Genomic DNA, 14,119 nt, shown 5'->3' on the forward strand with positions numbered 1-14,119 from the left:
ACTAATTTTGGCCACCCCCCTTAATGGCCAAAATGGGAGTGGCCGGCCACCCATATTTGTCTTTTTGTCTGTTTTTTTTTTTTTATTTTTTTAAAAAAAAATTATTTATTTATTTGTTTTTTAAGTTTTGATTTTTTAAATTATTTTTATGATGTATTTTTATTTATTTATTATTTTTGTTAGGACACATGACATGTTTTTGTTACAACACATGTTAGTTCGTTAGTTTAATTGACGGGATGGTAACAGAGGTACTAAACCGATATTTACCCATAAGTTACGTATCATCTGTGATACGAATTAAAATCTAGGTGGAAAAAAGAAGAAGTAAAACCATATGAACTAAAAAGTAGGGGTGTCCATGCGGTCTTTATTAACCGCTTTGTAACCGCTTTTTATATATATATATATATATATAATATTATATTTTTATTATGGTGTATTGAGTATGTTTATGTTTGTGTTCCTTGTTTGAGATATCTACTCTAAAACTTTTTAACAACTGGGTTTTCCTTGATTTTTATATTTGTATTACTTTGGGTTAGAAATTTGATCATCTTGATGATTTTCATATAATACGTTATTTTTTATTTTATTTTATTATTATTATTATTATTTTTTTAATGCCGATGGCATTTGAGTTTTTTTAGGTACCCTTTACATTTTATTTTTATTTTTACATAGGCTCATTTTTGAGCAAGCTCAATGTAATATATCACAACTTATATGCTTGTTAAATAGTGCATATTTTAATGTCAAAAGGCACATAAAAGGGCAAAATAAGCCCAAAAATGAAAATTGAACCAAAAGGCAAAAAAAAAAAAAAAAAAACCTGAAAAGGAAACAAAAAAAGTGGGAAAAAAAAAAAATTTAAAGTGAGCCCAAAAAATGTCTAATTCTCAAATTCGACCTAAAATGAAAGACAAAAAAAAGCCCAAAAAAGTGGTTAGTAAAAAAAATGGTTAGCCAAATGCGGTTAATCGCTAACCAAACGGTTAGCTGAAGCGGTTAGTAAAATGTAGTGGTTTTAACAACTAACCGTAATCACATGATTACCCATACTAAAAATGTTATTAACTCTAATTTTTTTTTAAAAAATAAAAAATAAAAAAAAAGAAAAGAAAAAAAGAAAAAGAAAAGCCAATTTATAAGGATAGGTTAAAAAAATTAATTTTAAATTTTTTTATGAAAAATATAGAAAAAAAAATAAAATTTTTTAGTTTGTTTTTTAAAAAATATAGAAAAAATAATAAATATACTTTGACCCCTCAACTAAAAGTCATTTTTTGATTTTGCCTTGATAAAATTTTAATTTTAATTAAAATTTTGTTTTTTTAAAAAACTTTTATTTTATTTTATTTTTTTAAAAAAAATTTTCATTTTTTTTGGTTTTTTTTTTTAATCTTTTTGGTTTTATTTATAATTTATAATGATATTTTTGTCTTATTGAAATTTTTTTTAGTGTTATTCAAATGAAAATCTCCGAAACGCCAAACGCCGCCGTTTTGTTTATCCAAGTAAGTGGTCGTCGATGTGGCAAGACATAGGCCGTTAGTCGTATAAAACTAAACGGTCCAGATCACCCGACATGTACACACTTGGGATTAACCCAATAAATCTAAATCCCCGCGGAGCCAAATTCAGATTCCGGGTTTCACCTCTCGCAGTTCTTCCTCTCTCTCTCTCTCTCCGACTTGAATCCCAGGCTCTGAAACATAACCAAGACCATGAACGCACCCATAATCGGTGAGCTTTATCTCTGTCTCGCTGTCTCTCTCCCACCCACATACACACACAGACACGAATATTTTTGTTAATTTTAGTTTGAAAGTTTTGGTTTTTGATGTTGTCTGTAATTTGTGTATGTATGTATGGTATTGTGAAGATCCATTGCAAGGAGACTTTCCGGAGGTGATAGAGGAGTATTTGGAACATGGGGTCATGAAGTGCATTTCATTCAATCGCCGTGGTACCCTTCTTGCTGGTAATCTCTCTCTCTCTCTCTCTCTCTCTCTGTATCTCGTTGAAAGAGTTTAGTGTATACTTATTGCGGTTTCTGACTTTCTAGGTCGTGCTATTTCAGTTTCCTTTTGGGTTTTCTTTGTTTAGCTATAAGGTATTAGCTTTCTGGGAAACTTGTTCGGATGACGAGAAAATTTCAGAGTGAGCTATTTATTTTCCCTCACAAATTTAACTGAAAAGATGTTTTATTTCGACAAGCCGCATGTTTGTGTTTTTGGGTGTGTCTGAAAGGTTTAGTTTGGGACATTATGCGTCTTTATTTTTTTTTTGGGTTTTTTCGCAATTGCTCAAGTTTATGTTGCTTCGGTGGGTGTTGTTGGGCTGGTAACAAATTGTGGGGAGCTTTGAAATTGATGACCGAGAGTACAATTGAAAATTTGAGTTTTTGGAGTATAAAGTGAGTTTTTTTGTTCTCCTGTTTTTGCTTGGATCTTTCAGCATTGGGTGAAAGCAGATGCAGTGGTTGTTTTTGTTTTCAGAACATAACATATGGAGTTTTAACCAACTTCTTTTGGTAGTATTAACAGCTTGTGGGGACTTTCAAAATCGATAAACAAGAACTGCTCATGTACAAACTGGAGAGTAGAAGTTAAATAGTTTTTCAGAATATAAAGTAATTTTTTTATTTTATTCTTGTGCTTTTAGTTGGATCTTTCAGCAATGGGTGAATGCAGATGTGGTGGTTGTTTTCGTTTTCAGAACATAACAAAGGGAGTTATACCGAACTTTTTATTTTGCTAGCATTGGTGGTGAATGTCATGCAAGAGTTAAAGGGATGGCATTAGTGCCCACTTCGGAAAAATCTGCATTTGGGCAAGCAGTTTGGTTACTTGTGTATGATCGTATTAACATGCTGGCCCTAGGAAGATTAGTTGGGTTGTTGATCGGAAAATAAGAAGAAAGAGGAAAGAATATTGTAGGGGTTTTGGGGATCGCCGTGCTTGGATCTTGATTGTTAGTTGGCCTTCTAGCTGAAAAAGGCTTAAGCAAATTGTTTTAAGTAAAATTTATAATCATATTTTTTTGGTTAATCTTCCTTGTCTACTATATTAATCTTAAAAATATTTTGAGGTTGCCTGGTAGATAGCCTGAATTTTGTCGCTTGTTATTGTTCATCTTGATAATTATGTACAATTTTTAATATGCTCAGTTTCTAACGTAACATCTAGCTACGTGATGTAGAGGATTGAATATTAATGTGGTTGGCACTTTTAATTGACTTTTTGATCCTATGTGTAACAATATTAACTGCTAGTCAAGTCATGTTTATGGAAGTGAGTAGGGACTTGCTACAACTTCCTTTTTAGTAACTAGTTTTGGTGATATTTCAATGGAAAAACTAATCTTCTTTGAGTTATTCTGAGTTCTTTACTGTGCATGTTAATAATTGTTTGATTGGCCAGCTGGGTGCTCTGATGGAAACTGCGTTATCTGGGATTTTGAAACCAGGGGCATTGCTAAGGAGCTCCGAGATAAAGATTGTATTGCTGCCATAACAAGTGTCAGTTGGTCAAAGTATGGTCATCGTATCCTTGTATCTTCTGCTGACAAGTCATTAACGCTTTGGGATGTCGTCAGTGGTGAAAGAATTTCACGCACAACTCTGCAGCAAACCCCTTTACAAGCTCGTCTACATCCTGGTTCCTCTACTCCATCTCTTTGCCTGGCATGCCCCCTCTCATCTGCTCCCATGATTGTTGACTTGAACACTGGTAGCACAACTGTGCTTCCAGTTTTGATCCCGGACACAAGCAATGGACTTGTCCCTCAATCACGGAATAAATTCTCAGATGGAGCTCCTCCTTACACTCCAACTGCTGCTTGCTTTAATAAGTATGGGGATCTTGTTTATGTGGGGAACTCAAAAGGAGAAATTCTTATAATAGATTACGGAACTATCCAAGTGCGTGCCATGGTTCCTGTTACTGGTGGTGCTGTGGTCAAGAACATAGTATTCAGCAGAAGTGGAGAGTATTTGCTTACAAATTCAAATGATCGGACAATTAGGATCTATGAAAATCTTCTCCCATTGAAAGATGGGCTTAGAGCCCTTGATGACTTAGACAAGACCGCTAATGAGCTAGATGGTGTTGAGAAGTTGAAGGCTATTGGATCAAAGTGCCTGACACTTTTCCGGGAGTTTCAAGATTCTATCACAAAAATGCATTGGAAAGCACCTTGCTTTAGTGGTGATGGTGAGTGGGTAATTGGTGGCTCTGCAAGCAAAGGAGAGCACAAGATTTACATATGGGATAGGGCTGGGCATCTTGTGAAAATCCTTGAAGGTCCAAAGGAAGCCCTGATTGACTTAGCATGGCATCCTGTGCACCCCATTGTTGTCTCTGTTTCCTTGACTGGCTTGGTTTATATTTGGGCTAAAGATTATACAGAGAACTGGAGTGCATTTGCTCCTGATTTCAAAGAGCTAGAGGAAAATGAGGAGTATGTAGAACGAGAAGATGAATTTGATCTGGTGCCTGAAACTGAAAAGGTGAGAAGGCATTTATCTGGCTGAGCTGACTATTTCTTCACTTCTTTGTTTCTTAAATATATGTGTGCTTACAGGTGAAAGAATCAGATGTTAACGAGGATGATGAGGTTGATATAGTGACGGTGGAGAAGGATTCAGCTTTCAGTGATTCAGATATGTCCCAAGAAGAATTGTGCTTCTTGCCAGCTATTCCTTCTCCTGATATTCCGGAGCAGCAAGACAAGTGCATAGAAAGTTCATCAAAGTTAGTGGACAGTAACCATTCTGGATCCCCTCTTTCAGATGACGCTGGACCAAATGGACGCACAACAAACCATGCATCAAGTCCACTTGAAGGTAAAATTATGCCTTGTACGTGTTTTTCTGCGAGTCATACCTTGAAATTGGGGGTGATGTGATTATGGGTTGGGTGTCTAATTGTCCGCGGATAATAAGTATTCGAGCTAGCTGTACTAGTGAAGTTGGCATCATATTTTTTACAAAAAAATCTGTCTTTCAGAACTCCAATATTGAGTTTGACAGCCTCAATTTCTAAATCTGGCTTTCAAAAATCTGGCTATGTAAAACGTGAGTGCTTACATTTTTGTTACAAGAAACAAGTTTGAATGTCCACCTTTTAACTGGCTATGACAAAGAGGGTAGCTCTTGCAGTAGTATTCTCACTTATAACTTGGCGAAGTTCAAATTAAAGACCTCCCCTGCCCTGCCCCACCTTTTAACTGCTATGTGAAACGTGAGCGCTTAAATTTACGTTATAAGAAACAAGTTTGATAGTCCACCCTGCCCTAAATAACATGAAGACTATTATATGAAATATAGTTGGGACCTGAACAGTTTACCTTTTTCTTCTTCTGTTCTTTTCTCCTTTTCTTTCTCCCTCTGAAGGGTGCCTGTTTTGAGTACTTGGGTCACACTGCCTTCTGTTTGGTGCTTTAACTGATACTTATCTGAAAAATAGAAAAGAAAAAAAGAAAATAAAAGAAAAGAGAGGGATTATTAGATCCTTGAAGAAAACCAAAAAGTTGAAGATAATAATCATGCTAACTGATGCACTAATTGAACTGTGATGTGATAACATGTTAACTTGGATATTGAATTGAATTGAATTTTGTACCTAGGATGGTTGACGTGCCTCTCATGAGATTTGTGGGTTAAGAAAGCATTGCTTGTAATTGTCTGGAAGTGATGCTTGGTGGGTGTTGCCCCATCTGATTTTTCAGGTCATATGCTAGATTTTTCAATTGTCAGAAAGCAATTGCTTTTTTTTTTTTACAAGAAAGGGAAACTGATCAACCCCATATGTTGATTTTCAAAATAAAGATAGAAAGCTTTTGTATCTAATGGAAATGGTTGTCAAGGGCAATTTAATTATTTCACATGATTTTTGTTTAACTTAACGGTTGATTTGGATGGAGGGGGTAAATTGACGCTGAAACTTCAAAATAGGGTATCAGTTTCATTGAGATAAAGTTTGTTGTGGGGAGTGAAATAAGGGTGGTAGTATGTGGGAGGAATGTGTCATTTACCAAAAAAGACAATTGTGCAAGTACATGTTTGCAAGAGTGAAATATTTTTAAGTTAAACACTAATTGCATTGAAGTTTGAAAACCAAAATGGACTTAATTTCATATGCTTTGTAAATAAAAAGAACATCTTTCTAATCCCTCCAAGATTGTAATCATGTTCCCAATGTTCTGTGTTAGATTCCTGTAAATGAGGCACTGACTCATGCACTGCACTTGCAGATAATTCTGCTGCAGAGGATGCAGTAGCACGCAAAAGAAAGCGGAAGCCTTCAGAGAAGGGGTTGGAGTTACAGGCAGAGAAGGTCAGGAAACCCTTGAAATCTTCTGGTAGATTGTCAAAAGTAAAAAGTAAATCTGTGATTCATCAGGATAATGGGAATGGTTTCCTTGGGGATGATGTTTCTGACTAGTACGTTTAGATTTTAATTTATATAATTTTCCATTGTACTTCTTAAATCTCCTTTTCCTACTGGACAACTTAGAGGCTTAGTTTTTCCTTTGTTTTTTGATTTGTGGTTGGCCTGCCAAAATGTGTATTTTCTTTGGATTCACGCCTGATTAAATTAACGCATGGGTAAATCATGAAAGAGAAGAATTTGGATATCTCTTTAGTTTTTGCAGTGTTTCATGCGTTACCAAGGCACTAAATCTTTTGGGATTTTACCATTGGTAAAACAAGGAGTTAAAGAGAATATTGCGTTTGCATCTTCTTTACCAAGACTGGAAGTGCAAGGTTGAGCATACTTTATAGAGGTAACCTGTTGTACTGACGGGCTTGCTGATGCTAGTTTGGCTTAATTTGGTTTGATTTGGTTTCTGCTCATCTCCCTTTGGTGTTTTTCTTCTTTTCTTTATTTGCCCCCTCTCTCCCTCTCCCCAATAGTCATTAGAACTTCATTGAGGCACAGAACAAAAGGGTAGATACAATGATCACACACGAAATCGTGTCGTACCTAGCACTGATTAAATCCTGGGTACAAGTGATCTTTCTAGTTTTCTTTTGGGTCGTTTTAATTACATTATGATCTACTTTAATATACAACAGGAGACATTGAAGGATGATACATTTGTTTGAATGTTGGCAAGCTTGGTGGTGGCTTGTTACCTCAATCTGTCAACAAAATGGAAGGCAATCAGTCAACATATGAACAAACTGAGATCCACATGAACTTGCACATTTCAGAACCAGCAGGCAACTGCTTGCCTTCAGCTATGGTCGAAGCTTGATCAAATATGAATTTGGAAGCAGGCCCAATCTTCCTCACATACAATACACTAGTATCCTTGTGACAAGAAAGACTGCAATTGATGATGGAGTTGGACGAAATGGATTGATCATTTACAGCGAGTTGTTTTCGAGTAAGTCGTGAGCTTTTGCCTGAAAGAAGTGCTCTTTGAAAGTTTTTATGAGCAGTCACGATTTGAATGGTCATCTCCAGCAAGGCCTTTGCCTTATTCTAGGCGTCATTGTTTTGGTTTGACCATTATCACCAATAAACAAGTGTTTTACTTCACTGTTTAAACGACAGGAGGACTTAATTCCTCAATGTCTGCAAAACACTGAGCTTGAGAATTTCTCTAAGCCATTGAGCTGTCTGGTGGTCACTCAAAGCATTTCATAAACACCTAGGCACCTGCTGTTTAAAATGTTTTCTTGTCTTTGATGTTTGTGTAGCATTTCTCTTGATGTTTTGATGTCAAATAGGTGAGAGTTTTTAAGCTCTTTAGATTATACATATACATATACCCCCCAGAGATAGAAGCTCAGGCATTGCTATGCTGTCCACTTTTTTTTTTTAATTTTTTTTTAATTTTTTATTTTATTTTAATTTTGTCTTTTAAAGCCAAAATCTAACCTTTTATTATTTGGGAATTCGATTTGATATTATTCTTTATTGGAAAATGCTTGGGGGTACTGCAACTTGATTACAAATTGAGACAAAGTTTATAATTAGTGAAATGATTACGAGTACACGAATGACAAATGAGTAATGCTACACATTTTCTTACTTCCTTAGACTACTTCACTCTTAAGTAGCTTTTAAAACAAACAACATTGGATTTGGAATGAATTTTTTTAATTTAATGGTGGTTTTAAAAGTTACTTATGGGGGTGTGGAGAAGTAGGTGTAAGAAAGTGGGAGTATGTGTTATTTTATCTTTTCATTCCTCATTTTCTTTCAACAAAGCTGCCCTCATGCTTACTGAAACTATGAATTGTTGGGCCAATTTGTAACTAAAAGTTGTAATACCTTAGCAAAACTCTTCTTGATTATTTACTTGAATATTAATAAACCCATCAAAGTAAGTGCATAGAGTTGGAATTTTGTAAGCTGAGGACCGGAGATTGTGTAGCTAGTTTCTGGGTTCAGTTAGTGATTTCCATACACAAATAGGATTTCTGTAAGTTGAGGGCCTGAGGCTATTTAGAGTGCTTTTGGCATTGTGATTTTGCTGATAAAAAGTGCAATTAACTAAATCGCAAAAAAGTTATTATTTAGAAGTGCATTTTCAAAAATTTGTGATTTGAAAATATAGAAAAATTTACATTTTTCAATCGCAAGCAAATTTTTTGAAAATGCACGATTTTAAAGACTAAATTATAATTTTATCCAAATGTTTCAAATTGAATATATTTTTTTTTAAATGACATGTTTTGAAATTGTAAATCCAAACGGACATATAGATAGCTACTTAGAGTCAATTTGGGATTACCTCCTAATATAGTTTACTTTGGTGATCATTGGAAAGCACAAAACACTAATATAGTTTAGCTGTATTTCATAAAAGTGATGAGACCAAAGCACTAATCAACAGCTATTAGCTTGTTTTAGGAGAGTAATGCAAGGTGTCCTCTTTACGTTTTTTTGTGTCTCTCCAAAATTGACGTGGTTCTTAAAGCTATGTCATTGGATCAAAATCTAATAATGATTTATCACAAATTCAATGATGATTTTAAAGCTACTTCAGTTTTGGAAAGATACAAAAAGACAGGGGAAAGACATTTAGCATTACTCGTCTTAGGATTACCCTCCTCTTGCCAACTTTTTCATAATAGTACAAAACACGACCAGCTTTTCATGTGTTGTTATCAGGGAGAATTCAACTAGAAGTAGCTTAACATGGTGCGATTGCTCTTGCTTCTGTGATTGCATTCCTGGTTCTGCCTGCAGCCCTAGTTTGTGCAGAAGAATATGTTGTTGGAGATGAAGAAGGTTGGAATTCTGACGTTGATTTCTATTCATGGGCTGATGGCAAGAAACTTTATGTCGGAGACATATTAGGTAATTAATCCTAGCTAGCAATCTTGGACTTTAGATTATAATTCTTCAAAACTTGATCTTCTGCAGGTTGCTTTACAAGAGATGATGAATATCTTTTATTTATTTATTTTTTTGTATGTCAGTGAGTCAAATATACACTTCCAGAACTCAATATTAGAGGAGAGGATCGTTTCTGCTTCTGATCCGAAAGGAAGAGTGAGTGAATAATCTTCAAATTGAAATAAAGGTAGGCTCTCCAACAACAGCACTACAAAGAAAATACACTGCAGGAATTTTCTTTTTGTTGTTTGTGTTTTTCTATTTCGCTTCTGAAGTAATTTGAACTTGGGTGATTGAGTGAAGAGTAATACCACATTTCACTCATTTATCACGCCCATGTTAATTGGTTGGCATAACATGTTTTAAATTATTAATATACATTTTATACCCATCTCAACTAGCTAACATTACGTGTTTTAAGTGATTTTTTACACCAGTCACTTCCAAAAAAAAAAAAAAAAAAAGCCATTAATTCAAACAATATTCACTCAAGAGTAATTATACTATTCTCGCTCATTTATCACATCGACTAATGAATGCAAGAAACGGAAAATTAATCTAGTCAACAAATAAGACAAGAAATTAACCAGTTTAGTTTACTCCAAAGTACTTGTATAATTTAAATTTTTGCTGTTATGTTCACCAGTTTTCAACTATGCTAAGGATGAGCACAATGTCATCGTAGTCAATGCTACTGGGTATGATAAGTGCCTTGCCTCTCCAAACATGGGAGCCTTCGACAGTGGCAATGACAAGATAACCTTGACAACTCCGGGGAACAAATATTACATATGTCAATGGCATGGCGATTACGCAGACCAAAAGCTGATGATCAGTGTCTTGACGAAGAGGATGTCGGCCGGCACACCCGAATCTTCACCTGCATTACCGCCATCCTAAGCAAAACCTTATCAGAAACCTTGGTGGAGATTGCGACTTCCTTACTAGTTTGCATGCGTTGGAATGCAAGTGTGAGTATGAATTTCACGCCAATAAATAAGATAAATGTTATTTACTACACTTCCATCCCACTAGACAGATGTGGTAGTACCCATAAGTTTTTGGATTTTTTTTTTCTCTGTTCTTTTTAATAAGGGATAAAATGGACACTGTCACATCAACTCAGTAAGATAAGATGGATGGAGGTGTAATATGTAGTATTACTTTATAAATAATGAGTAATGCTATATACTACATTTTTATCTCACAAATATCTCACAGTATTGACGTGACAGTTTTAACTAACGTCTTTATTAATATATATATATATATTCAAGGGTTAGTTGAAACTGCCATATCAACATTATAAAATATTGAGATAATCCTACAAAACAGAAAAATGATAGCTTTATTAAATTGACATGCTTTTAAAATGCATGTAATCCTCACACCATTTTTAATTTTACGTGCATTTTAGACACGTCAGTTTAATTCTTCAAACTCAATTTAAATGAAAAATCATTTTCAGTTGTTTATTTTTATTTTTTTCGTCCCTGATGTTAATAAAAAAAGGACCTACTTTACCTTTAAATAGGTTGGTGTTTCTCCTAAAATCAGAGGTAATAAAGGTGCTATTAACGCTAGTTGCTTGTAAATATCCTCTTTAACGTTAGTTGCTAGTAATCATGTCTTCGGTTTTCACAGGGAGAAAGATTAATTCCTTGCAAATTAATGATTAAATTCATAATTTCTTATCAGCTTACACCGATGAGTGATTCTCCAGGGTATCGGGTACTTTAAAAGGATTATAACAAGAACAAGAAACATGCAGAGCATAACACATGATTAGCGACAGAACATGTCAAAGCATCAGTACACATCTCATTAAGATTTCGATGCAGGCCATGTATTACAAATTTACAACACAAATGAAACTCAGAGGTAGTTTATAAATTACAGATCAATGCTTATTATGTTAACATATGAGAATGAAAATTACGATTTTTCAGCTTTTCCAGAGGAGCTATAGCGGTAGGATGCATAAACTCCAACCCCAAGTGCCACAATCACAAGAACTGCTGCTCCAACATTTATCAGACTCTGCTTTTCTTCTTTATTCAGCTTCTTGTTTGCTAGATTCTTCATTTTCTCCGTTATTCCTGTTTCTGCAGATCCCTTTTTCTTCTCCTTTCCCTTCTCTAAAATATTCTTTATGATAGCCTTTTCTGCCATTACAGACTCTGCAATTTTCTCTACAGTTTGCTTTCCCTTGGCCATATTCCTTTCCACAACTTTCTCAAATTCATTTGTTTCTTTATCCTTCCCATTTCCCTTAACCAATGTATCCTTCTTTTCGATGGACTTTTGATCAATGTCATTTTGCTTTTGTGTATCTGTTGTTGTTGAAGCAGCTTTTGGAGGAGTTGGATCTTGACCCTTTTGTGCTTGAGGGCTCCAAGCAACCCTTTGTCTTTCATCTATGGAAGTTGAAGTTGATGGAATGTCTCCCGCACCCTTTTGCACATGTCAAAGTATTTGATTAAATATATATATATTTTTTTTTCGTTTAAGTTTTTGAGATAAATGGTAATTTAACAATACCTTTAGCTCGGTAAAAGCTTTCGCAAGGCTTTGAGACTGGGCTATCTTCTCATCCCTTTGTTTTTCAACCCCGGAAGTTGAAGTAGGCTTTTGAGGGTTTGGCTCCGCCGCAAACTTCGGAGGGCTCGGAACTTTTTGAGTTGTTGTCACAAAAGTAGGCTTACGAAAAATTTCCTCTAAATCCTGTTAAAATATTAATTAAATAATTAAATTTACTATTTCATGAAAAAAACGTTAAAGTATTAATTAAATAATTAAATTTACCTTTTGAAGCTTTGGCTCCGCAACAGGCTTCGGAGGACTTGGAGCTCTTTGGGGCTCTGTTTTAGCTGAAGTAGGCTTAGGAGGAGGAATCTCCTCTGCAACTTCTTGACGCTTTGGCTGATCTGCTCCAGAATTTGGAGTGCTTGTAGGGTTTTGGATTGTTTTAGCTACTTCAGCTGGACGAATGCCCTTCTTGGGCATGGTGATTGTGAGACTTCCCTGATGAAACCTGGCTTCAATTTTATCAACGTCACAATTTTCTGGAACTGGAAAAGCTTGGTTGAAACGGCTCCATCTATTATTGTCTGCAAGTGGTCGCTCTCCATTAACTCTTAAGATACGAGGGGTTTGCACAAATGTGATTTGTACTCTCTCCTTCACAAACCCTGAAAAGGCAAAAGAGTTAATTCATTCAAAATACCAATTAAGTTTATATATAAAATTGATAGCCATTCGATTAGAGCGAGTTTGACAATGTGATTTTGTAGATCAAAAGTACAATTTTAAATCAAATTATAAAAAAATGAATCATTTGGGAGTGCCTTTTTTTAAAAATTATGATTTGAAAAATGTAGAAAAATTTACGTTTTTAAATTTCAGACACGATTTTAAAGGTTAAACTGCAATTTACCAGACATTTAACTGTATTTTTAAAAATCGAGTTTTCAAATTACACGTTTTGAAATCGCTATTTTTAAAATCGTACTTTTTTAAGTTGTAAACCTAAACAAAACAAGTGCAATTTTAAAAATAGCGATTTCAAAACATGTAATAAGTATATAAGTCTATATATATATATATATATATAAACAAAGTTTTTTTTTTTTTTTTTTTATCAAACTGAGTTGAATAAAGTTTTTTCGACCCAATCTATTAAATTGACATGTGACAAAATGCATGAAAGACTCGCATGCATTTTGAACACGCACACATCAATTTACTAGACCCGATTGGAAGAAATAGAAGAGTCTTAATTAATTTGAAACTTACCTAAATAAATATATTCATGGAAGAAAAAAAGAAAAACACACCTGGAAGATGAATAACTATAACAGTAGCTGCTGCTTCTTCCTTCCGCTCTGACTTTGGCTCGAAATCCTCATGTGTAGAAAGGGCAGATTGTCGTGGAAGGGTAGCAGTAACTCCTCCAGATCTTTGCCTCATAGCCATTTCTCTTGCTTTGTTTTTCTTTATTTGCAGACAAAATATGATGCTTTAATTTGGATGAAAAAAGATGATGGTTTTGTGGACCTTTTTATACGTGACACTTTTGAGATCAAATGTTGTCTTTGTGTTTGAGTTTTCTTATGAATGAGACTATTCCTTTTTGGTTGCATTGGTTTTGTTATGATTTATGTGGGCTTCTCATGAGGGTATTCCTTTTTGGTTGCTTTGGGGGTACTTGTGATGTTTTATGGGCTTCAAATTGTCTCCAAATCATGGTATAACTTCTTCTACAAATAAAGGCAAGAGAGTTCCTTGTTTACCCAGCAAAAGAGTTCCTTGTTTGGTCTCTACACTTTTTCAAGGCGTGCATCACTAGGTTTATTCGTGCATCACTAGGCTGTAATCTATGCTTCTAATTTCACTTTTTTAAATCTTTTAGATCTAGTTAACTTTATGGATTTTTCATATCTTAGGATTACTGTATCTCTTGTACGCTCTTCATGTTCGAGGCTTTAATTTTTTTTTTTTTTTTTTTTTTTCAATAAATTATTATTCTTCAAAAATACTTCAATTATCAAAATTAGAAACTCTAAAATTTTGGGACAATTTTAATCTCAAGTCATTGTAAGCCCCTCTCTTTACTCTAATTTGGGTGCTTCTCTAACCGGAAAATCCAATAACAGCCCAAACAATAGCATTCAAATTAATCCTTACAATTCCAACTTTTCTAAAGAATGTTCAATAAAACATTCTTTTACCTATCAAAAAACAAAAACTTTTCTAAT

The 14,119-nt window shown here is 34.6% G+C and overlaps 2 protein-coding genes and 1 long non-coding RNA gene across 4 annotated transcripts; 2 read left to right on the forward strand and 1 right to left on the reverse strand.

Annotated features, from left to right (window-relative positions):
* The first annotated feature begins 1,658 nt into the window (after positions 1-1,658).
* On the forward strand, positions 1,659-7,775 carry LOC132167559 (protein RBL). 2 transcript variants are annotated; one of them, XM_059578571.1, is made up of 6 exons: positions 1,659-1,746; positions 1,886-1,984; positions 3,426-4,513; positions 4,588-4,849; positions 6,259-6,341; positions 7,085-7,775. In XM_059578571.1, the coding sequence occupies exons 1-6, from the start codon at positions 1,728-1,730 to the stop codon at positions 7,112-7,114; spliced, it is 1,581 nt and encodes a 526-aa protein (XP_059434554.1). In that variant the 5' UTR covers positions 1,659-1,727; the 3' UTR covers positions 7,115-7,775. The 2 variants fall into 2 exon arrangements, with proteins under 2 accessions (XP_059434554.1, XP_059434553.1); XM_059578570.1 differs by having other exon boundaries at positions 6,259-6,792; positions 7,085-7,664.
* A 1,475-nt stretch (positions 7,776-9,250) lies between these two features.
* On the forward strand, positions 9,251-10,344 carry LOC132175081 (uncharacterized). Its single transcript, XR_009439388.1, has 3 exons — positions 9,251-9,323; positions 9,446-9,549; positions 10,009-10,344. It is a non-coding gene; the product is annotated as an uncharacterized LOC132175081 (long non-coding RNA).
* An 889-nt stretch (positions 10,345-11,233) lies between these two features.
* Positions 11,234-13,418, reverse strand: LOC132167498 (inactive protein RESTRICTED TEV MOVEMENT 2-like). The gene is made up of 4 exons (XM_059578493.1): positions 13,199-13,418; positions 12,168-12,553; positions 11,904-12,086; positions 11,234-11,816 (listed from the first exon to the last, which is right to left on the reverse strand). The coding sequence occupies exons 1-4, from the start codon at positions 13,335-13,337 to the stop codon at positions 11,298-11,300; spliced, it is 1,227 nt and encodes a 408-aa protein (XP_059434476.1). The 5' UTR covers positions 13,338-13,418; the 3' UTR covers positions 11,234-11,297.
* Between the last annotated feature and the right edge of the window lie 701 nt (positions 13,419-14,119).

The sequence above is a fragment of the Corylus avellana genome, chromosome ca1 (assembly GCF_901000735.1).
Source record: "Corylus avellana chromosome ca1, CavTom2PMs-1.0".
In the NCBI taxonomy this organism is placed as follows: Eukaryota; Viridiplantae; Streptophyta; class Magnoliopsida; order Fagales; family Betulaceae; genus Corylus; species Corylus avellana.

Coding starts and splice junctions, on each gene's coding strand:
- LOC132167559 (XM_059578570.1), top strand. Junction 1,985..3,425: donor CCGTGGTACCCTTCTTGCTG/GTAATCTCTCTC, acceptor TTGATTGGCCAG/CTGGGTGCTCTGATGGAAAC. Junction 4,850..6,258: donor TGCATCAAGTCCACTTGAAG/GTAAAATTATGC, acceptor CTGCACTTGCAG/ATAATTCTGCTGCAGAGGAT.
- LOC132167498 (XM_059578493.1), bottom strand. CDS start 13,337: ATGGCTATGAGGCAAAGATCTGGAGGAGTTACTGCTACCCTTCCACGA. Junction 12,554..13,198: donor TATAGTTATTCATCTTCCAG/GTGTGTTTTTCT, acceptor TTGCCTTTTCAG/GGTTTGTGAAGGAGAGAGTA. Junction 11,817..11,903: donor AAGCTTTTACCGAGCTAAAG/GTATTGTTAAAT, acceptor CATGTGCAAAAG/GGTGCGGGAGACATTCCATC.